At 32.1% G+C, this 24491-nt stretch overlaps 2 protein-coding genes across 8 annotated transcripts; one reads left to right on the forward strand and one right to left on the reverse strand.

The window, feature by feature from the left end:
* Window positions 1-516: 516 nt before the first annotated feature.
* LOC130613228 (uncharacterized) lies at window positions 517-14023 on the reverse strand. Of its 6 annotated transcripts, XR_008975630.1 has the most exons (10): window positions 6456-7724; window positions 5950-6086; window positions 5687-5862; window positions 5023-5148; window positions 4368-4538; window positions 4121-4294; window positions 2821-3003; window positions 2500-2676; window positions 949-1101; window positions 517-659 (listed from the first exon to the last, which is right to left on the reverse strand). XR_008975630.1 is itself a non-coding variant. In XM_057434566.1 (9 exons), the coding sequence occupies exons 2-9, from the start codon at window positions 6081-6083 to the stop codon at window positions 2265-2267; spliced, it is 1269 nt and encodes a 422-aa protein (XP_057290549.1). In that variant the 5' UTR covers window positions 6084-6086; window positions 13812-14023; the 3' UTR covers window positions 1488-2264. The 6 variants fall into 6 exon arrangements, 5 of the variants coding, with proteins under 5 accessions (XP_057290549.1, XP_057290548.1, XP_057290547.1 ...); XM_057434566.1 differs by lacking the exons at window positions 517-659; window positions 949-1101; window positions 6456-7724 and adding exons at window positions 1488-2392; window positions 13812-14023; XM_057434565.1 differs by lacking the exons at window positions 517-659; window positions 949-1101; window positions 6456-7724 and adding exons at window positions 1488-2392; window positions 13030-13202.
* Window positions 8588-16369, forward strand: LOC130613232 (dolichyldiphosphatase 1-like). 2 transcript variants are annotated; one of them, XM_057434570.1, is made up of 9 exons: window positions 8588-8766; window positions 12778-12878; window positions 13254-13338; window positions 14508-14579; window positions 14943-15045; window positions 15144-15242; window positions 15325-15453; window positions 15753-15842; window positions 16231-16369. In XM_057434570.1, exons 1-9 carry the CDS (start codon window positions 8634-8636, stop codon window positions 16265-16267), a joined length of 849 nt encoding a protein of 282 aa, XP_057290553.1. In that variant the 5' UTR covers window positions 8588-8633; the 3' UTR covers window positions 16268-16369. The 2 variants fall into 2 exon arrangements, with proteins under 2 accessions (XP_057290553.1, XP_057290554.1); XM_057434571.1 differs by lacking the exon at window positions 14508-14579 and having other exon boundaries at window positions 8592-8766.
* Window positions 16370-24491: the final 8122 nt, after the last annotated feature.

Raw genomic sequence — 24491 nt, forward strand, 5'->3', positions numbered from 1 at the left:
TATCAGAATTTGCACTGTTGCAAAATGTAAAAATAGCATTGTTCTTCTGACCTTTTGCAAGCATATAAATGTTGCAAGGAATTAGAAAACTTGCTTGGTACATTTTTTTTAACTCCAAACAAAGAATTTTTTACATTATGCTGTTCCATGTCAAAGCCAAATAATTACTAATAATTTTATGCAAAAATACGTTACTTTTATGACTTCGATTTGTTTTCACAAAATCACTGTTACCGTATTTATTGGAATCGAAAATGTGTGTAATCATTTCATTTTTTAAATGTTTTATACTGCACAAATTCCAGCAAAATGAAATCACCCACTCTTGATGTTTTTATACACAAAATAAAAAAAGTTTCAAACACATAATAGTATTTTAGGGTACAATACATAATACATAAATTCTGACAGAACTTTTAATCGCTTGATCCCCTCCTATTACTAAGAAAATACTGTTTTTTATTGAATTAACATTATTGTTAATCTAAATCTTACCAGTTGCATTGCAGGTATCATATGCTTTCTTGTCTTCATCCAAGAAATAGAAATTTTCATAAGTGTCCTGATAATTGGCATAAGCCTGATGATCAGCTCTCGGACAAACAAAATTTATCTTGTCGTCTACTTTTACATGGATTGTCTGGTCTTGACAAGCAAACCTAAACACACAAATGTAAAGAAAAGATTTTGTGCCAGAAAAAAAATCAGTTGTATTTGCTAAAGCAGATAGAAATTAAAGGTAAAAACAGATATTATTTTATAAGTAAAATTCTAACATAAACACAAAGAAATGAGTTATGCTTTATCATTAAACATCCCACATATTAAAGTGCCAAACATGATAAATTTAAACAATACTTCCATGTGTCATAAGCAACCCCTAACAAAACTAAAAGACGTATGCTGCTAAATAATAAACAACACAACAAGAAGAAAAAGGCGACATACACAGGGTTTCGAGAATGTACAACAATAGATGGTAAATCTTGAGTACTATAACCAGACGTCAGACATAAACTTGATACCAAAAGTGTGAATATCAATTTGTGTTTTGCTGTCGTGATTTGATTCATTATATGTAATATATCATCATTAGTTTCCCTAAAAACAGTTTGTATAAAAAAAATTATTTTGTGTTGTGTACCTATTCCTGTTGTAGTATTTAAAACATCTTGCACCCTGAGAATCATGCCCCCTTTCAAAAACAAGTAACAATAAAACATATTATACATTCGTAATATGCTTTTAACTTTAAAATAATTTAAGTCAAAACCACATTGTAATAGTTAGTCATATGATCTGAAAGTACTGTATATCAGTTTAATGTTATTTATGCGGATGTTTAAAGCCTTGTATCATTTTAAAAACATCTTAGACAATCACTTAAAACAAATTAATGAAAATTACCTTGCCTAAAAATTGAGACACAAATAAAAAAAAATTTCTACTCAATATTCAAGAAAATCAAACAACAATATATGACAACATACATGCCTTACTGTGTATTTCTGAGTCAAAAATAATTAAACACAGTGAGTTATAATCACATGTTAATGATATTAATGATGCAGTCAAGTATGCTCTTGATTACAACCAATGCTTAATATTATATAAACCATTTAGTTGCTAGGTAGCAGTCACAACATTTTTAATTAAAACAATCTAAAAAAGGGTGATTCATCTTAGCATGACTTAGGGCTGCTGTTCACTGAGAATCTTTTATTTTCGACACGATTTCTCAATTTAGATAAAGTATTTTCTCTTACTAATCCAACGTTTTTTTAATATTTCTTTTACAATAATTTAAAATACAATAGTTAAAAATCACAATAGCATTATCAGAAATAACATCATAACTCCCCTATCCAAATTATGGTAACTAGAATAAAAATTTATATAAAACTGTATTAAATTTATAGTCCAATTAAATTTATCCTGAAATAATCTTACAAATAAAAAACTTGTAAATTTAGTGCAGACAGACATACAGACAGAGAGACAGAAAAAGATTTTCCTTCAAGGTCAGTTACCCTAAAAAACTGAATTAATTTTAGCAATCCTATAGACTGCAGGAAAAATTACCAGACGTTTAATAGTTATAGAATTTAAATATGATATGTTTTGAAAATAACAAACAATTGTTATATGCACACATCATTTATGGAAATCAGTGCAGCCATTTTTTTGTTATATAATTTTTGTTACTACAAAGATTTGATTTTGGTGAAAGTACCATCATTACATCTTCCAAACTGTCATTTACATCATCCAAATGTAGATCGTACCCCTCCAACCTTTTCTTGCACTGTGTCATAATGAATAGATGGGGCATCAGTGCCTGGGGCTGACACACTTTCACGATAACCTTTGTTTACAAATCCATCGCCTTTTTCTAAGAAACATAACTGTTAAGTAGTTGACTAAAAACATAGAACCCCCCAAAAAAATAAAGTCACTATTAAACCTTAGACATTCTGGATTTTGTCTTAAATGAATTACCTGTTCTTCCATCTAAAACTTTATTTCCATTTTTCTCCTTGTAGTTGCAATTTCGTGAGTGAAGTTTATGATGTCCGCAAGCACCAAAAATAATACCACAAGTCAAAGAAGTTACAGCAGCTATCACAACATACATCAACGTTTTATCAGAGGATCCAACTTTACCCGTTTGTTTAGCTATAATAAAAACAACAGTTATCAAATCTCTAAAATTAGCAAATAATATAGGTTGTGGCAGTGTATTTCATTCTTAGACTACCATTAGAGAAGTATCAATGGAAAAGAACTTTTGATAAATTGAAGTTAAATAGTTCACATAACCTCCTGTTATTAGCCCTCCTTCAGTAGGAAAAACACAAGATTTGCCCTCAACACTCTTGAATTCAGTACTGTTACCAAAAACAGGGTGTACACATGTTCTTTGCATAATACTTATGCATTTCTTTTCAGACTGGTCAACATAAGAGCCACTAGTAGAAAACCATTGAGAGCAATTCTTTTTACCTAAAAATACAAAATGCCACCACTTTAAAAAGAATACGGTAAGGAAAAAAAATGTATTTTGAAAAATAATGTTTTGATTGGGAAATTTCAAAAAAATTATGCTTGGAAGTGTTCTTAGGCTTAAAATTATTTGTTTGCCATTGCTTGATTATATACACAATAGTGCCATATATAGAATGATTTTACTATGGGAAAAAGAACTTGACAATAGAGTTTAAGGCAAAAGCTTTCTTCTCACTCGCCCAAGTGGGACATGGAAATAAAAATTAACTCACAAAATTAACCTGAACTAATTCACATAAAGCCACTTTAATGCAAGTTTAACACGCAAGAACTTTATTTATATATTATTTATTGAAAGGCCTCTTAGTTAGCATATTCTCTTGAACTGTTAAAAAAATTCATAGAAGTAGTAGATATGGAAGCTTCAATAAAAAAATTAAATAAAATCCCAACCAACCAACCAACCAGGTTGTTGCTGAAACCCTAGACCAGGCAACGCAAAAACTTTCAAATTTTCAAATAAAGCCTTGTTTTACTAAAAGGAATGTTTTTGTCAAAAATAATTAGGCTGATTGTACAAGATGCTTTCTGAATCATACCAATTTAACTGCAAAAAAGAAAAAAATGTTTTAAGAAAAGTGTGTATTTTAACACTTCTCAAAAGTTAATGCTCAAAAAAGAAGTAGTATACAGTTGATTTTTGTAAAAAAAACTTCAGAACACAGAATAAAGTAAATTAAAACTTAAACTTAATTAATCAAGTGTTAAATTAACACTTAATTAATCTTTGCAAAAAAACTAGGTCAAGCACTTCTGAATTTTGTTAAAAACAACAAAATAATCAAAACTTAAAGCATACAGGAAAAATATGTCTCTCCTTCTGTTTTACTTTTCACTGAGGTTTCTTTTTTGTAAAGTAGTGCTTACATTTTACAATTCATTAACAAAACAAAACTACTTATGTTATGGAGAGTCTACTTAAATGTTATGAAAAATCTAAGTGCCAAAAGTCAATTTTTAAAAAGGTGCATATAAGCAAAACTAGTTCGAATTAAGAAAAAAATATTTTTTTTTAAAATTCCTCTTGATTCTTTAGCATACCTGTCACACATACCTGTCACAATGCCACAAGTTGTTTGTTCCTTCTTATACTCAACAGTAGATGTGCTTGTGAGCACATTTGAGCATGTTCTGGAAAGCAACCGTGAACATCTGTCTCCAGATTCATCCACTATCATATTGCTGCCATTCAAATATGACCAATTTGTACAGTTCACAGTGCCACAGCCTAAGAAAAATAAAGTATTCTTATTGGTTTTAGCAATTAAAAAAGGTGAAGCAGTTATAAAGAAAGTATATACCCTTGTAGTAGCAGCCTGTAGTTTTACATGAGTCACATGTCCCACTCTTTATATCATCTTCAGTGCAAACATATATCTCGAGTCGTAATTTATGTTCACCCTTAGCTCCACTTTTTGAACAACTCCCACCAACCATATTAGCAAGATTCTCTTTAGTACGAAAGCCAGTTCCTATATGCAATATAATTCATAAATGTTATACAAAGCTACAGTTCATATACTTTTATTATTTAAAAATACGAAAAAACACACAAGCAGCCATAAAAAATACCTGGGCTTTGTTTCTGGTCAGGACTTGTCATCTTGCATAGCATAGTCGATTATAAATTCTAGTTATTGAGTAGTTAGTTTAGTTAGTGGGATGTTACTTCACACCTTAAAAATGAGTTTCTATAGAGAGATGTTATACAACCTCTTTGAAAATTTGTTTACAACCTTACCAGGTTTCGTAAGGTTTAATGTTGTTGCCTGACAAGTTCACTTTGGATAGCATAAAATGATTTTAATCAGGAAACAAACTTTTAAAAGCTTGATAATTGTCTAAGTATAAGCAAAAAATCATAATAGTTTATTTATATCAGAGGCCACAAAGTAATTATACCAAGAATATAACACATTTTCATTAATAATTAGGCAGAAAATATCAGTACCATACCAATAATATAATGAGTTTTCCCAGCTGTAAACGTAGGCATACCAGGGAACGAAAATTGACGAAAACTTAAAGTTTTGGATGATGGATCACCGTTCGTGTACGTACAATTTAACAACATGATACCACCTAACAAAGAAATCAATTGTTCTTTATTGAAAAAGGTTCCTTTATAAATAAAAACAATCACAACTTTCTTAAGATTAGGATACAATTGTATAATATCATTAAATATATTCTATAATACAGTTATAATTTTTCTACAATATACTTATAATTTGTTATAACTTCCTTTAACTTCCTTTTTATAACTTCCTTTATTTTCATATAATCATTGCCACAACAACGCTAGCAGATAATAGATGTATAGTCACACAAACAAAAGGTATTCGAAACCAGATCACCAACAATATTATTAAAATCAAACCTGTTTGATTTTATTCAAATTTTATAGCCATGCAGCAAATTTTTAGGTTATAACACATGCCAGATGTTGAAATTATACATATTATAGCTATATTATAAGAAATTATAACCATATTCTAAACATATTTTAAGAACTTATATTGATATTATAAGATATATTTCAGTAATATCATACAAGTTTATTCAGTCCTTTACACTTATATTAAATATTTATACCAAATTTGCAATAAATAATACTAACCTGTGGCATTACAGCTGTCATACATATTTTTATTTGTATCAATAAAATAAATATTTTCATATACATTGCTAAGAGTAGTTCCCTTTTGCAAAAAACTTTGAAGCTCTTTTGATGGACAATTAAAGTTAATACTATCGTCAAGCCTAACAGATATCTTTGGAACATCACATGCAAACCTATAAGAGTTAAGTTAAAATTCTTTAAAAAAGGCCTCAAATGAGAATGGATTGTTTCTGCAAAGCAGCAGACATAAAAATACGTACAGTGGATTCCAAGGATCCCAAATGATAGAAGGATATGTAACAGACTGGTACACAGAATGCGATAATTCCATAGCCATGAAGATAATGCAAAATCCAATCAGATTCACTTTATTTCTTCTCATTTTTGCATGCATTTTCTAAAAATGTTATGTAACAAAAACATTTATGGGAAAGTAATAAATTAGGAGTGTTTTTTTTATTTAATTAACAGACGTTGATCTACTGCAAATTAAAATTTAACAGTCCAGCAGACATATTAAATTTGACTTCTTTACTTTTATACCACATCTAATCATAAATAGTGCATCCTCATACTTGCACAGGCCAACATATCTCATGATTATCAGTACATGTACAACACGAAGTATTTTTAAAAACTATTCAGTTATTTAAATCTGTTGTTACTTATAAACAAACAAGCTATAAATTGATCAATGCTTTTTGGCATTATATAAACAACATAATTATCATGAGCATCTGTACAAAATGAAAAAAAATTTGCTTACAAAAACTAAACAAACCATCTTATAGTTGTGGTCTTGGAGGATTGTGTACCATTGATTTCCATTGATCTCTTGTTACAAATAGGACTTTCTTTTAAACGATTTCTTCTTTTTATAGCCTGTTAGCAATTTTTATTTTAGGAAATTTTTTATCAAAGGTTAAATTTTAACCTTAACGAATTAGGTGATAGTAATGAGAGGTGTGTTAGTCGAAGTACTGCATGCAGAATGATTCTGCTAGGGAATAATCCAGAAAGTTATTTTTTTTGGTTGACTAATAGAGTCTTGTCAATTGAGGTGGAGATTGGTTGGTTTAGGCGTGTGTAAAAAGTATCAATTAACTGTTGTACTGTAGTAAGACATGGGCAGTGAAGCAAAAAGATCTTGACTGTTTATGAAAGAATGATATGAGAATGGTTAGCAAAGATTGACTTGCTGACATTCAGAAAAAATAGTGGGGGAGGGGTTAACTGGGTAAGAAAGTGTAGAGCTTTGATAGTTACAGGGTAGACTGAGAAAGACTTAGCAAAAGATAATCTAGACAGGCTTGAAGCAGAGAAAATAGATTTAAAAAACAAATAACCTAGCAAGCCTATCAATACAAATATAACAGCCGAGCAATAAATCGCTCACCCAAGGTTACAATAATTTAGATTGGGTTTAGATTGAGTTTATAAATATTTTATTACATATTTTATTACAAAATCTTTTATATCCATTTTTAAATCTTAATATTTTTTACACATTTTGGTTATTTTTTACTTCAAATAATATGAAAGATAACATTGATTTCCATGTGAGATGAATTGATATTGCTCAGCCAGACAAAATGTTTGTGGAACTAGGGGAGCAAATAATGGCTCAGCTAGTTTCTCATTTCTCAGAATTGGGCAAGTCTTTGCGTTAGCAAGAGCGATCACTCTCCCTTTATTGATAGGAATGGTCTAGATTAGATTGAAAGGTCATATAAGGGGCATAAGGGGTATAATCCCCACCCAACCCATGCTATTATAGAATGGAAACAGATGTTAAGTTAAGAGTGGTGGTGCTGAAGATGGTAATAATGATAACTAAGCAGGAAAGTTCATGAGAAAAAACTACATGCTGCAGATTTTAAATGTAAATACAGTGTCAAGAATTTACATATGTTTTTTTTTCCATATTTTTTTTTAAAAAAGGGCCTTGCATAAATAATTAGGTTAAGAATTAATTCAATCACAGGTGCCTTTTTTCAAACAAAATTAATTTAACCACGATGATGCAGTTGAATGATTGATAATAATTTTTTAAACAGTGGTGAATTTACCTACTGCTTTATAAAATCAATTTTAATTCTTTTTTCATTATATTTGCTATCATAGGAAGCAAGCTTTTTGTCTAGTAAAAACTAGGCAAAAAGCTTGCTTCCTATGATAGTGGCTATTATTTTTGTTATACATAAATTTGAGTTGCATGTAACCATCGCTAAATCGTAATATAAACTGTACGGTAGACGGCCCTAGCACAAATGAAATAAGACTGAGCAAATTCTATTTATGTACATTTCGCACCCGCGCAAATAGTGTCAAAAATATGGTTGCCAGCATATGGAAGAGAAAGTTTCAGACCACATGCAAGTGTTAAGTGCTGAGGAGAAGTGTCAAAATTCGGAAGGAAAGTGTCAAAATACAGGAGAGAACAGTTTAGGTCATATATAGCTAGAGAAGTGTTTTTAAATTAGAAGAGAAGTAAGCAAGAAGGGTGGGTTCATAGGAATTGACAAAAATTCGCGAGACATACTTTCGCAAAATGCGACAGTGGCATTTAAACCATATCGCGAAAAGCACAAACATAAATTTAATTTTTCAGAAAATTCATTTCACAGGGTAGCGAAAACTACAGCTATATATATTATATAGTTTGTGGCTGTTATTTTTGTTTACAAAATCAGATGCATCTCCACGATCATCTTCACCGCGGTGCTTTAAAACTAGCGTCTGGTGACTTAAAGTAATAAAATATTATCTGCGGCGAAGACAACTATGTTTTTACATATTCTAATAAAATATCCCTGTACAAGTTTTAATGAATATAAGGTGCGTGTAACCACTGCTAAAATCATAATATAAACTGTACGGTAGACGGCTCTAGCACAAATTCTGTTTATACACATTTCGTACCCGTGCTAATAGTTTTGAGAATATGGCCGCCAGCGTGGAAAAGAATGTTTTTTGTGTAAAAGATATTTCTTCATACTCATGGCTTGAAAATTACTTGGGCAATACTGCTGCTTCCTGGAAACCAATTTCATTAACATATGTTTTATACCCTGAAGGTAGCTTTATTTTATTTCCGTTATTGTTATAGCCCTCAATGACGATTAAAGGTGCCCGCATATAGCTTAGTACGGGGGAGAAATTTAATTTGAAATCTAGTAGTAAAAGAACCCCTGAAGTACACCCCAGTTCCAAATTAAATTTTTAAGTTTATTTTTCGGGGTTTCTATTGGCCAAAAGATTATAATGCAGAAACAAAAGTAGGTTGAGGAACTGAACCAAGCTACCGCAATTCGAGACAGTAGTTGGCCCAAGTGTTGTCCTAATTTGCAGTCGCGATACTATGATACTGTGTGAGCCAATCACAGGCCAGATACAAATGATTTGTTATCACAGCCGCTATTATATACAGGGGTAAGCATGCTCTAAACATGCCGGTAATATGGTAAAACCATCATAAATTTAAGATTGGATCATTCAAGGATACCTTTCTTTTCTGGGTTCAAATCTTTATTATGCTTTAAATACTGGTTAATCTTCGCCAAGTGGCTACATTTTAAAGTGCATAAAGTGAAGGTTTGCTCGTAAAAAATCCATGTTTTACCCTATCCAAATGTGAGCACGGAGCAATATCACATGACAACTTATATCTGAGAACTGGTAAACAATCCCATTAAAAACTTACCAATGCAATTATGTTAAAATCATTGTAAATCACAGAACAGCTTTAACATAGATTTGTGTTATTCATAGAAATATCTGGCTAAATATTAACCTAAATAGGTGAATGATCTAAAAAGGCCACCAAAGCCTGATTAGGTGTTTACCCTTTTAGCTGGCTTGCCATAGCACCTAAGATAACTCAAAACGGAAAGTCACAGTTTTCTATATTGCCATTAAAATAATAGTAATGGTTGAAAGACTGCTGACTCGCCAAAAATGCCTGAACTTAGGTGACTTTTGGAATAAATTTGTGCTCTTGTGTGATAATTTCCAAACTTGCCCGAATTATGCCAGAAATATAAAACAGTGCAATCAATTTTGTTGACTTGTCTACAAATAAAGAAACTTTCAAAGTATTACAGAATTGTGTGACTTTACTAACTATATATTTATGAAGCAAATTGTTTCGAATCAGGCCTTTTTGAGAACTCCTAACGCAAAACAATTTCCGACCTATTTCTGATGGGTGTTGCAACATGAGTATGGAAGTTGCCCCTTATTTAAAAAAAGTCTTGTGCGAGAATGAAGCTTAGTTTTCGTTCCCTATAAAAATTGTTTCTGCATTTCTGGCAAAAAACCTGATTCCTTCCTGTTAAAAAGCTACTGCAGATGAGGAACTTGTGTTATTGCTGGTCCCTTCTAAACACATGACTCATAAGTTTCTGACCAGTAAACAGTATACCCTGTAAAAAGTGTGGATTTTATTTGAACAGTGTGACTTATCAAGATGCACGTTCAAACACAGGATCCCACAATTATGCTATACTGAGAACTCAGACACAAGTTCCTCAGTTAGCGCTTTACCTTGCCAGTTTAAATTGATTTTGTATAATACCTCTTGCAAAATGATATCACTTGCAAACAACTTCATCCATGTTAAATAAGACATTTTCCATACCACTCAGGGTTTGAAAAAGAAATGTAAAGTTGGTTTGCAATGCACAAAAAAAATAAGCTCTAAACTTCATCCCTAGGACCTGTATTCTGTTTTGATATTGCGAACTAGGTACTGCACTCTGTTGAGACAGACTATTTTGTATAGAAATCAGATCACGTCTTTCGTTGAGTTTTGCTTGCTTTGCTATAGAACAACACTTTGGGACATAAAAAGCCCTCTGTTGGGTGAAAAAGATGGTGAAAAAGACTTTGCTACATGTAATTCTTATAAATGAAGAATTGGTAAACTAAAAAGTTTACCACTGTGATACCAGAAAGGTGGGTTTATTAAATAGAGGCAGAAATGATAAAGTAAATACTGTACTTTTTGCTTTAAACAAGATGGATTTTGCTATTGTGTACCACTTACAAGCAGCCATTTCAAAAAATCAACAGGGTTTTATGGTTTTTCCTGAAATCAAGATATCACTAGAATAACAAGGGATCTGCACACACCTAAGACCGCTAGGCCTCAATTTGGAATTTCTGGAGGATCATTTGGAGGACGTCCCAGGGTGGCGTCCCTAGGGAAAACTTTGAAATTCCATGTTTGAAATTCCTGAAAACAGCCTTTTCCACCGCATTTTCTTTTAAAACATTGGTTGAAGACTTCTCGTTTTTTACTTGCATGCTACCATTTTTAGCTTTATGTGAAATGCTAATCTAACGTTAATGTCCAAAGAATAAATAAATAAATTTGTGCCTAGTTAGCGTGAATCTGTCTGGAACTTTTTTGGTTACCGGCAAAGTGGAAAGGATCGCTAAAACGTTTTGGATAATCAAGACACGGCAAAGAAGGCAGACAGCAACAAGCCTAAAAAGCTCTTAAGCTTTCGTGAAACTAAAAAAATAAAAAATAGTGATAGAAATCTTGTAAAGTATCTATCCCAAAAGAGTGAATAGTGTAGCATTCTTTTTTGACAAATATTACAAATCAATCGATTAGGTTGGAATGAGTAGCCCTCTTTGTCAAGTCTTAGGCTACTAACATTTAGCATGTTGCTTTTTTGAAATACATCTCTTAATAAACTGTGCATGAGAAATCTCTAATTTGGAAAAGAATGTGGACTATACTTAAGATTTTAAATTCAACAAGAGACTTCATCATTTCTTGTCTATATACAATTTTTGTCCAAATATTCACTTTACTTGTGAACTTGAAGAAAGAAACTGCAACTTGTTCTTACACATTCTTATCAAATGAGTCCTCTTATGACTTTCTCCTTAAAATAAAATCTGCCTATCAATGACGAGTTTCATTTCAACTAATAACAATTTCAGACCACTGTCATCAAGGAACCATTGAAACTCCAACCTTGTACCTACTAAAGTTGTCTTTTATTATTCTTCATATGAACTGATCAAGACTGTGTAAAAGTACCTTTGAAAGATACTTTCTATAAATTTCATCGAAAAATCTATTTTGTTTACTGCACACCTCAGGCAAAGGTATTTCGTTACCAGTGGTATTTCATGTATTTTGGTGTCAGCTGAGTGTTGTTTATCAGGATGATGTTTCGACAGAAAACTTGTCCACTTGTTTCTAAGATTGTGTCTTGTATACAAGTTCCTTATTAACAGCATTAATGTTTATGGACCAATATTATTTTTTCCTGTTAAGGTTTCCCCGTTTATTTTATCATGCAGTAGAGTGTTTGCAGAAAAACATTAATAATTAATAATAAATTAATATTAAAATTAATAAATAAATAATAAATAATTTAGAAAGGAATGATATGAGAATGGTTAGGTGGATGTCTAACGCCAGTCTGAGAGACAGAAAGAGTTCAGATGAGCTAAGAAGCAGGCTAAGTATCCGTAGAATAAAAGATGTTATCCAGATAAGAGATTAAATTGGCTGGGGCACTTCGGAAGAATGGAGGGGGATAATTGGGTGAGAAAGTGTTGAGACTTGATAGTTCCTGGCGCAAAGCCCAGAGGCAGACCGAGAAAGACTTGCAGGAGGTTATAAGGACAGACTTAATACAGAGGAAGTTGAGTTTAGATCTAACACGGTCTAGATCAGATTGGAAGAGGTCATTAATATACCCCGTCCAACCCGAACATTAAGCTGAATGATGATGAATAAAAAAATATAACATTTAGTTCAACGTTTAGTTTAGTTTAGTTTAGTTTAGAATATGATATTTCTGTCAATTAATAATTTAATATACTAGATTCAAGATATTATTGGTCCTGAAAACTAGAATTAGAGAGAGTTACTTAAGATATGTTAATGTAACTAAACCAGATCGTGAAAAGCAGGTTAAGCATTCACTATCTTGCTTTAACTTATAATTGCATAACTTTTTAACAATTTGGAACTAAAAAATTAAAAAACTCTCTATGTGGCTAATGAGCTCATAAGGATTGTAGAGAGTGTTTATGTATGAAAGCTATTTCATATTTAGGTGATCTTGTTGGAAAGGTGTTGGCTTGGAGTAGCATGCTACCAATTTTTATTCTAGTATCCTTTGTTACTTTAATCCTCTTCAGACGAGAGTTGCACACGGTAATACTTGTTTCTTTAGTTATAATCGGTTAGTATGTTTCTGTATATAAACAGATGTATCATAGAATGTTGTTGTCATGTCACAATGTCAGCATAAGGTTTCATCAACGAAACCAGATAGCAGAAAAAGAAATAAAAAATATTAACTTACTGTATCCAGGAATCAACTTAATTTTTTAGATTAAGACAATTCTTTAGTAAGTTTTTTTTTTCATATTAGTCATGTCTGTGTTTTTGTTTTTTCATGTCTTAAATGGTTTCAGTTCTATCATGAAGATATGTGTTTTGTTTACATAGAAATATCAACTTTCTTTCAATGCAACCTTTATGTTATGTTATTACCATTGTTATGCCTGATCAACTTAATAATTGTAGATGGCATTTTTTGGTGGGATTCTCATAAATGAAATTGTCAATATGGGTTTAAAGTATAGCATCAAGTCACCAAGACCATGTGGACGTAAGTTTTTGTTTGTTTTACCAAACATAGTTAAAACAGTTGTTTTAATGTCATTAACCAAACAAAAGTTTAGTAAAAATAAAAAAACATGTCCAGTTAAAGTGTTTGCGTTTGGTTACCATGTGTTGTTTATTGCTTGGGTGTCTGCAAAATCATCTTAAATTTTTTATTTCTTTAGCTTCAAATTATGTTCAAGCCCCTGCTCATTTCACATACTGTTAAATACACACTTCAGACACTTAATACACAAAAAACGTATCTGTTTTTAAATCTTTGGATAGAAAATGTATAATTTTTAATAAATCCTAAAAAAGTTTTTATTATATTCTTAATTAAAGCCTTGAGTTCTTATTTTTTTAGTTCTAAAATACTTTTTTGTTTTTCCTATGTATGGGCACAGACAATGAGGACCCCAAAATATAAAAAAGAAAGGATCGTTTTTTAATGAACAAGAGAAATATACTATGACTTACCACTAAAAAGGCGTTCTAACGCAGTTAGGCTCATCTATTAACAACGAGATATAAATCAAATCATTTCGAAATATAGATAACTTTGAAAGAAGCAAGTGAACTGACTAAAGCTAAAAGTGTCTTATACAAGTCACATTACTATTCTAGCAAATACTGCTCAGGAAAATGATATCAAAAAAGCGAAAATAGCTTCAGGTTTTATTATTGTTATTTTTGTGTAAGGCCATCTATAATTATAGTTCGTCAACTGTCAAATTGGGTGAATACTTGGACCTCTTACAAAAAAATTTGGCGTATTTAGGATTATGACGCACAAATAATATTTTCATAAGGAAATTAACAGGTCTATATAGCATCTCTTTATCTTCTTTTTGCGTTTTGTACGAACGAGATATGAAATAATAAAAAAAAATATAAGAAAGGCAGATTATTGTGCATTTAATACTGTTTTTCCCTGAAAAATAAATTTTATCCAAGCAGGAGCGGTCGATACTAAGAAAGAAAGAAAAAAGGTATGCAATAAAGATTGAAAGAAATTGCGTACCTTTGATAATAATATTGTTTTTACCTACACGCTCACTTTCTGTCTCTTACTGTCTTTTTTTTTAAGCTTATATGTTGATAGAAAACAAATTACTAGTCAGGTTGTATACACAATATTGCATTCATTAAAATGACGCAAGTATTATTTAATAGGTCACAAATTTACTAACATTATGAATGAATTTATGAGCAAAGAAGTTATTTTGAAGCACTCTGACATCACAGGTTTCGCTTTCTTATGTCAAATTTCCTGCCTTATGTATATTATCTATTCTTTTATACATTTGATAACAATCTAATTCAATTAAAAAATTGTGACGCTATTTTGTCCTTGCTGATAAAGGGATCTTCTCACTGAAAGAAAATTGCTCGCGGAATAAAACAGGAGAAACAAATTATACGTTAATTGATTATTCTGCTAGCTAATTGTTTTGATAAACTTTTCGCTGATTCCATGAAAATTTCAGAATCCAGTTTATCGCTACGATTTTAATCTTTCGTGATTTGGTTTCGCAACAATTCAATCCATGCGTTGTTTAGACTTTTTATCTCGCCCTTATGACAATACTGAACTTTTTTCCATCATAGCTGACGAAAGAAAAGAATTGTACAATAAATATGGAATGCCTTCAAGTCATGCTCAATTTATGTCATTTTTTGCAATTTATATGTTATTCTTCGCTTATATCAGGTATGTTTCTTGTGTGCAATCTTTACTGTTTGTACTGCAAAATCTTTTCTATAGAACTTTTCATACGAGTAGAATTAACCACGAGAGGTTATTTTTAGATTAAAAATGCATGTTTACGAGAAGTTTATGGATAATATTAGACAACACCTCATCGCGTTTTCTTCTGTGGGAGCTTCTGTAATAGTCTGCTATAGTAGGTAAGGTTTTTCTGTTTCCACATTCGTTCAGTGGCAAACATTAGTGAAGTGTAAATCAATAACTGTATTTTTTTTCTGTCAGGATATATCTTCATTACCACACACTGGAACAAGTTATTGTTGGAATAGTAGTTGGGCTTGTGAATGGTGCTGTTTGGTTTTATATTGTGGAGACTTTGTTCACTCCTATTTTTCAAGACATAGTTAATACGTGAGTTCTTCGCAGTTTTTTCTTACCGTGTAAGAAGAAACTTCATCTATTGATACTATGCTGTTTTTAGCTGCATATCGTGTTTGAAGTTACAAATAGCTTAAAATAAAAGAATCTCTTTGATAATAAAATTGAAATGGAAGGTGGTTCAAATTAAAAAGAATTGTGAAAAATGGTGAACCCGTGGTAAATTTTCAGGAGCTGCGTTTAGTTCTTTAGAATAATGTTCATTGCCTAACTTGCTTTCTCTTTGAACATATTTGTCACTCCGTCGTTGACATGTGTTAATTTGATTCTAGGAAAATAGCCGAGTATTTCCTTATAAGGGATTCTTCAAATATACCAGATATTCTTTGGTTTGAGTATACTTCATCTCGAACAGAAGCTAGGTAAGAAAAATTAATTTCTTGAAAAAAAAATCTCAACTTGTGACTTTTTATTCCCTTGACTGTTGGAGGGAAGAAGCTCAATGTAACTGCCATCCCAATCGTCATGAAGGCGATTGTATAAAAGTTCGAATCAACTATTTCTTTGAGATTGGGTGCACAATGTATGCTAAATTTATTGCATATGTTGAATATAACCAAAATTTCATGGCGTGGGATGAAAACATCATCCCCCGCCATATTATAATGAGGAGCATGTAAAAGGAACAGTTTGATCGAGATCTTGCAAAATATTACTTATCTTCGTGTGACGTGGGACATGAAATGTGTTCTTTACCTCTCATATTTCTACGAATTTTTTTTATGATGTTTTGTTTTTTTGTGTTTCTAGGCAACGACAGAGACGTATCACTCAGAAATCACAATAGTGTGTTCAAATTTGACAAGAATGACTTGTTTGTGTGGTCGCCTCCATTTTTTTACTCACCGATTTTGTAAATACAACTTCTAATAAATGCTGTCAGATAAAATTCTCTTTTCTTTCTTTAATTTTCCCGCGAGGAATAGAACTGTTTACATCTGAGAATGAATAAAATCGAGCAAAATACCTATCCATTAAGGGTAACTTTTTGAAAAAATACTGAGAAACTGACCTTAACATGTGTATAAGATACAATGTACAAAACCATTCAACCTGTTTTTACAGATGTACCTATTTTTTCGTTTTTTCCGATACATGAACCCCTTGACCCGTAGCAGATAACATAAACATGATGTATAAAGAAAACGTAGAAGGATTATATTTGGCTTATCTCTATTATAATACGTCATGGTTGTCTGAAAATGGAGCCAGTATGAATAATAAAATGTCATCATCTTTTTTATCATTATTTTTTTACCATTACAAAACGTAGTTTTTAAAAGGGGATTTTCTACCAGCTTTTATTAAAAAAATCCGTTTTCAGTACTTTTATAATACTTCGTATTTTTAGCTTTTGACAATTTTCTTGTGATTGTTATTGCGTTTACCAATATGCTACACGCGCAATCGCAAAAACTTTGATATCTGTCGTTGAACTTTATAATATTCTTTCTTTTAACACTCAAAAATGTGCATCTGTAAAAACATTAAAAAAAATAAAAATAAAAACAGTTAAAATAATAAAACATGTTTGTTTGTCAACTTCTATTTATTTTTTGCACACTTTGTTTTAAAATCGTTCTGAATGACACTTTTTGTGAAAATGCCATCCACCAATGAGGTGTCCTCATAGTCCAATCTGCCATGCAAGATACTAAAAGTATTTTTCGAGAATAATAGTTTGCGTATGTGAATATTGTGAAGATTGCATATCGCCACTACATCTGCCAAAAATGTTCCTTGGTTGTTTTCGATCGTAATTGTCCCACGATGATGTTACGTGTGGTTTTACAAACAAATAAACAGATTCAATTTTCTTTGTTTTAAAACGTTTGAAACTGATCGTAATTTAAAAATCTCTTTAATAATAGCCGTATTTTGTCTGTCTGTCCGCGAAAGCCGCGTTCTGTTACGGAAACACGAAATGCGGTATATAAAGGACGGGCGACCCCGTGGATTTTTCCACGGGTTAACGGCTATCTATATTATAATGCCCGTATACGTCTGTCTGTCTGTCACGCAAAATGGTAGCTTAGCTGCGCAATAGCGAGAAGCACGCAATGCGGTATAAAAAGGACGGGCGAATCCGTGGATTTTCCACGGACTAACGACTAGTCTCTATTATAATAGCCGTATTTTGTCTGTCTCTGCGCGGACCCCCCGCTGAGTTAAAAAATCGTGCTACGGAAACACGAATATCAAATGCGATATATTTTATCCGCTTTGTTGCGACGGGTAAATATAAAGGACGGGCGAACCCGTGGATTTTTCCACAGGCAACGACTAGTCTCTATAATAATAGCCGTCGTCTGTCTGTCTCTGCGCGGACCCCCCGCTGAGTTAGAAAACGATGTTACGGAAACACGAATATCAAATGCGATATATTTTTATCCGCTTTGTTGCGACGGGTAAATATAAAGGACGGGTAAACCCGTGAATTTTTCCACGGGCAACGACTAGTCTATAATATAATACCCATATACATCTGTCTGTCACGCAAAATGGTAGTTTAGCTGCGCAATAGCGAAAAGCACGCAATGCGGTAAAAAAAGGACGGGCGAACCCGTAAATTTTCCACGGGCTAACGACTAGTTATGTAAAGAATATTGCAGCTGAATTTCGATACATTTAACAAACACTTTAAAGCTGTTCTTGACTGTAGGTCTAAGTATTTGACATCATAACGCTTAAGATCTGAAAATTTGCGATATTCGTCCTAAGCCTTAAAACTGACGTAAGGCTTATGATGTCTTAAGACGAAAAATAAGAACTAGGCTTAGAGAAATTTAGTTACTTCATATAGTTTGATGTCATAATTAAGTTTCGGAATAAATAGAGTGTAAGTGTTGAACATCAAGATTACGGTGTGAGGATGTGAAAAACAAATACAGAAGATATTATTAGTGCGTAGGTTGCACATCAATTCATTAATTATGACCAAAAAAAACATGAGAGCTTTAGATGTCCATGTATTGCGTATATGATTACCTAACTGACCAAAATGAAATCCAAAATGAGTTAAATTATCTTTTAACTCAATTCTGACGTTATCAATATTTAAGCAAGTGTTTTTTATTGGACTATTTCCAGAGCTTAAAAATTCTGATTTCATTAAATTAAATTTAATATTACGTTCATAACACACAATTATTAATCATTTTTGGAGGCCATAAGCAGAATGATATCATCAGCATATGCTATTATACCAATAATTTCGTTATAAATGGATAGTTCCAACATTACTACTCCTTACTGTGTTGAACATTTGTTTCGTATAAATATTATAGGGGATTGAATTGCACCTCGGCGTACACCTTGAGTAGATTAAAACGAAATGGATTTGATAGTACGATAAAAAACGTTGGCAGTTCTTCTTCTTCTTCTTACTATTATTTACCCAGGATAGCCTTCAGTTCCTAATAGAACTGTTATCGAATAGGGTCTTGCATTTAAAGCTCCTATTTGAGCTACGGAAGGCGTGCAAGCACGACAGCCGCTCATCTAGACCGCCGTCTAAGATATCAATTCTATTCTCATGCTGAACATTAAGTAGAAAGGATAAATTCACGCTTCCATAGTCTCTGCCATGCCTCGGCCGGGGCTTGAACTCAAGACTTTCCGCACTCATTGTACACATAAAACAATACTTTGATAACTACTGAAGGTACCATTTTATTATCCGATAGTATTTAGAAAACAACTTGCTCCAATTACAGGAATCAAATGCTTTCCTGCGTCTTTATTATTATAGTATCTGATTATTATAGTACAGTAGACTCTCTGTAATTCGACTTCCCCTAATTCGAACCTCTCCTTAATTCGAACAAATATTCTGGTCCCTTCAATCCCTTAACAAACCCTCATGATTCACTTACCCTAATTCGAACCTCCATAATTCGAATACCTTTATATTTCGAACCATATTTCCGGTCCCTTTAGATCATTTCACCCCGTAAATCGAACTTTTAAAGATCGAATAACGTAAAGTAGCCATTTTATCTCCCTCTGCTAATCTTTCATATTGAGATTTTAGAAAAGTTTAGTTTGTTTTGTCGATTTGGTGAGCAAATGATGAGACCGTTGAATATGCTTGATCGTTTTGTCGATAAAGCAAACCACTATTCATGACTTTTTTGCAAAATAAGAAATACGTCTAAAGTAATATAAGAAATATAATTCTCAAGATATATAGATGAATGTATCTATGAAGTCTATTTACTACCACCAACCCTGATTTTTGGACAAAATTTCACTGCGAGTTCGAATTACAGAGAGTCTACTTATCTAGTTTCTTTTATTATAAATAATGTGTAGCACATTAATGATGAGTTTTGTACGTAAAGAATTTTTTGTAAAAAATTTCGCAAATGACATAGGCTGTTTTTTTATATTTCGCGAAGATGAAATTATGTGAAGGGACAAATCTAAAATATCTCGCGTGAAATTTTGAAAATGATTAGGAAAATCTAATATTGTGATTTTAAAATTGTACTATATTTGTTAAAAAAATTGGCTTTAAAAGTCACGGGTTAGAAAAAATATCTAATGCGCATGCTCTAACTCTTTAATGGAAAGCGACCTTTAAACAATTTAAAATTTCGCAAAAAATCGCCAGATCGCGAAATGTAACATTCTCGTTCCCAGAGCTCTTTGGGATAAACCTCAAACGAAGTTTATCTCTGAAAAATTAATTGATGACATTTTAAAGTTTTTCAGGGCCCATTTTGCAGAAGATACAGTAGCAAAACTCGAAAAATTTAATTCCCGCAAATAATTAATTTTCATAAAATATTTAAATCCTAAATATGCGCTCCAGCTTTTAAGAAATAATGCAAATACAAACTGAGTTTAAAGAAAACTAAACTAAATGAAAAGGTGAGAGGTAGGAGGTAGGAGGGACCCTGCCCTTCGCTATTCTTCTTGTGAAAAGGCTTGGCGAGGGATGAAAAAACGATGAGCAAAACGGCGCGAAAGTTTGAAAAACAACCGCGTTTGTTTGTGTTGTCTTGATTGTTCTAACACTTTTCAAAATCTTTGCAAACACGAATCTTGTATTAGGCGAGACCAAGGGAAAAATTCCAAAGTTGCAAGATGACAGGTCAGCCAGCATGAGATGAAAGAGGGGTCTCGTGACCCGCACCTGTTTAGTATACTAGGTAGCTAGCTAGCAGGCATTTTAACTATAGCTATACAGTTTTTTCCTAACCTTATTTCGGAGTTTAATTCTTGTACAAAACACATCGAAGTCCCAATTTTATCTTTAACCAACTGAAATTTTAAATTTTTTACAAACAGCTTTTTCCTAAGAAATGTAAAAGTGCTAGCTTATAGTATAGTCACTTGCAACACTTGCCCATTCCCGAAATATCTTCGGTTTCTGTCTTTTCCATATTCTTGAAATGAGTGGGTCAATCAGTGGACAAAGAAATCAATATGGAAAGGGTTGCGGAGAGGGTTGCCAAGGTAAAGGCATTAAGCATGGGCAGGAAACAGAAAGAGAAATCGTCAAGGAAGGGGTAGGCAAGGCATGGCAGGCACAGGCAAGGGCATAGTTAGGCAGATACTAGGAAAGGCATATGAATGGTAGGCAAAAAGGCAAGGGAACAGCAAGGCAGGGTCATCAGGCAACTTAATAGAAACTATGTGATACCCAGCGTTAAACATTTGGTTAAAACGGTTAATACGAATGTGCCACACATTCATGTTAAGGGCTTAAGTACAACTATGCAGTATATAGTAAATCAGGTGAAGCTGTTTTAATTGTAATATATTTTTCAAAAAAATAACTTTTCTGCAAAAATACGTTGTTGTGCCCATCATAGCGAATTTCTCAAAATGTTTCCAGCTAAACATAAAATACAAATTTTTGTCCAGGGTGATCCGTATAAGCATAATACCCATTTCCAAAAAACTATCCTAACTTTGGTTCAAATAAATACACAGCATGTTGTTACCCTAGGCAGCTAAAACATTCACTCAGCAGTTTTATTTTGGGGAGAAGTTTTTGTAACCTTAAAAAATAAAAAACACAGTTTATAGCATGTTTTAACCCTGTTAAAGCAAAGAGAATCCTGTAACATTGCTTTATTTTGTTGGAAAGTTCCAGTGAACGATTAAAAATTAATTGTGACATCGGATAGGCGTAATACATTCTATTGCAAAATTTATTGCAACTTCCGTTTAGATAAAAGCAGTGAAATGGCTCATTATTACCCTGTCCAGCTTAAAATCACACAGCAGTTTTATTTTGTAGAACAAGTTTTCATGACAGTAGGATAAAAAGCTTTTATTCCAAACTGAACAGAAAATTTAAGAGAATAGCAATTAATTAGGTTACCTTAGTACCTAGTTGGAGATGGACTCAATTAAGATGATAAAAAAATTGATTTGTAATTTTTTGTTTAAGAGTCAATCAGATGTTGTGAACTGAGAATATTTCTAGGAACAGGCTTAGAGCAGAATAATCTAAGAACAAATCATATTGCAGAGTGTAATTTTACAGACCGGATTAATAATATGATTTTGCAGTATTTTCTTTTCTTTTTTCTCTTTTCTTTTTTTTTATTTTTTAGCGGGGGGCGGGGGGGGGGGGGGGGGGGCACACAAAGCCCTTCATTTAGGCCAGGGAAAGCTTTTTAGCCCTTCTTTTAGTTGGCTTCATGTTAGGGTTGTCATGGTGACTCGTTGGTTAACAGGTGGTTTGAAAAATTTTAGAAGAATAAAATTCTTAAAATATACTTCCTTTTGGATAGTAAACTCTGTTGTATTTGATGTTAAAGTATTTAAATTTATCAGGGTTTGATTTAGCAGTTTTTGAATCGAAATGCTATTTTTGCGAATCAACTCGAAGAAAATAATAAAATTGTGAATCAAATATTTTTAAGTGGCAATAGAAATGCTTTTTTAATCGAGTTTTACAAGTTTAAGAACGAACGGCGATAGAAAAGCTTTTTTAGATCCCATTTTAAAAGTATAAGACAAAAGAATGGCAATGAAAAAGCTTTTTTAGATTGCATTTTAAGTTAAGTTTAAGAACGAAGAACGGTGATAGAAATGTTTTTTTAAATCACATTTTAAAAGTTAAGAACGAAGAACGGCGATAGAAATGCTTTCTTAGATCGCATTTTAAAAGTTAAGTACAAGGAGTGGCTATAGAAAAGCTTTTTTATATCGCATTTCAAAAGTTTAAGAATGAAGAACAACACAGAGAGTGAATATGTGTGTTGACTAGAGCTTTAGTTGATAATTTAAGTATAGGCTTCAGAGCGAGAGTTTGTTGATTTTTATGATAGTTTCATACTTTTTTAAAATATTTAATCACATTGTTATGATATTCCATGAGTATAATAATCCACAACGTTTTCTCTGTATGAAACAAAAATCATTTTAGTGCTGATTTATGTCAGTCTTAAAAAGCAAAATGAAATTTCATTTTACCCTCAAAATATTTATGTAAACAAGATTTACCTGGAAAAAAGAACAAATGCTTATCCAGTTTCTTGTCGATAATATATAACTACATTTTTATTTACCCTATCATCTTCTGCATCATCAAGAAGCATGTCAATGATTTTACTTAAGTTTATAACGTCTTCTTGTGACGTTATTTGTTCAGCAATTTTAAAACTGGATATATTCAGCTCTATCTTTCTTTTTAAATGCATTTTTATAGAGCACTGAAATTCTTCTATTCATGTTTATAATTTCCTTAAAGAAAATGTTATAATTAAGTGGCTATTTGAAATTCCATAATTATCAGCCTTTTAAATAAGCTCATTGGTTTTTAATCGAGAATTTACAGTATATACAACAGAAAAATCGCTATAGCTGATATTCAAAAGTAAGTTTATCCCGAGAGAAGGGAGAGAGAGATGAAGTAATAACAAAAATCAAACTAGGTAAGGAAGGTCTATTTGTGTACTCTATTTTAATTGTTCAATACCACATGAGTCATTTTTCTGCAAGGATTTTATTCCATTTGTGAAGATATATTTATTAGAAATTCAAACAAATTTTCTCCTGATAGCGCTATGTGTTTTGTTTTTACAGAGAATAAGAAGGAAAATCTCAAGTGTGTAAAAATCGGCATGCATGAGGACAGTAGTATGCCAAAAGCTAACTTGAGTAAACAATAATAAGAAGAAGAGGCTCAAATGCTAAATATTTGAGCTAATGTTTTGAATGCTTCCATACCATGGCTGTTGTAACTTTTTCCTGTGAGTGACAAAGGTAAAACTATGCAGATATTGATGAACATGAGCAGCAAAAAATTGTTGTTGATATGTTTACTACTTTATTAACAGGAATCAAAAAATTTTAAATCAACTGAAATGCTAAATGCTTGTATAAAATTTTTGTTTTTACAGAATTCTCATGAGAGGTGTTCATTATTTAGAGCCTAGGGTTAATTTTTTGATAGTTTAGTAGTTTTGATTACACTTTTTATATAAGGAGCCAATCTAAACTACCGCTAAGCAACTCACTAGGTAGAAATTTTGAAAGGATAGGCAACTATAACGCTTAAATATAATTAATCTCACAAGTAATCAGGCGCTAATACAAGTCAATTTGGACATCATTATACCAATTTTGGGGACATCTAATTTGGGTGCCCAAAATAGATCTTAAAGGTTCATTTTAAAATATTAACTGTTTGATACAAACATATTAAGTTTCTCGTTTCCTGAAAAGGTTGAAAAAGAATTTAAGGGATTACCCATGCCCAAAGTAATTTCCTGGATTAACCCCTGGTATTGTATACTAAACAAATTAAAGAAGGATGTTTTTCAGAAAAAGAAGATGGTGTCCATACTAAACACTTTTTGTGTCAAAAACATCCTCATTATCACTTGAAATTTTCCAGTATTATTGTTATCAATGTGTTGGCCAGTAATTTTATATAAGATCACCCTAACTAGAAATTCCCATTATTAAAGTGAGTGGGTTCAGTGATTGTTGTACAGAAAGCTCTCTACTTGATATTTCATAATAATAATATTTGAGTGTAATGT

The sequence above is a fragment of the Hydractinia symbiolongicarpus genome, chromosome 10 (genome assembly GCF_029227915.1).
Source record: "Hydractinia symbiolongicarpus strain clone_291-10 chromosome 10, HSymV2.1, whole genome shotgun sequence".
NCBI lineage: Eukaryota > Metazoa > Cnidaria > Hydrozoa > Anthoathecata > Hydractiniidae > Hydractinia > Hydractinia symbiolongicarpus.

Coding starts and splice junctions, on each gene's coding strand:
- LOC130613228 (XM_057434563.1), bottom strand. Junction 4,539..5,022: donor GAAAACTCATTATATTATTG/GTATGGTACTGA, acceptor TATTGCATATAG/GAACTGGCTTTCGTACTAAA. Junction 3,004..4,120: donor AACTTGTGGCATTGTGACAG/GTATGTGTGACA, acceptor TTGTATTTTTAG/GTAAAAAGAATTGCTCTCAA.
- LOC130613232 (XM_057434570.1), top strand. CDS start 8,634: ATGGCCGCCAGCGTGGAAAAGAATGTTTTTTGTGTAAAAGATATTTCT. Junction 8,767..12,777: donor ATATGTTTTATACCCTGAAG/GTAGCTTTATTT, acceptor TTTCATATTTAG/GTGATCTTGTTGGAAAGGTG. Junction 14,580..14,942: donor GAAGCACTCTGACATCACAG/GTTTCGCTTTCT, acceptor TTTCCATCATAG/CTGACGAAAGAAAAGAATTG.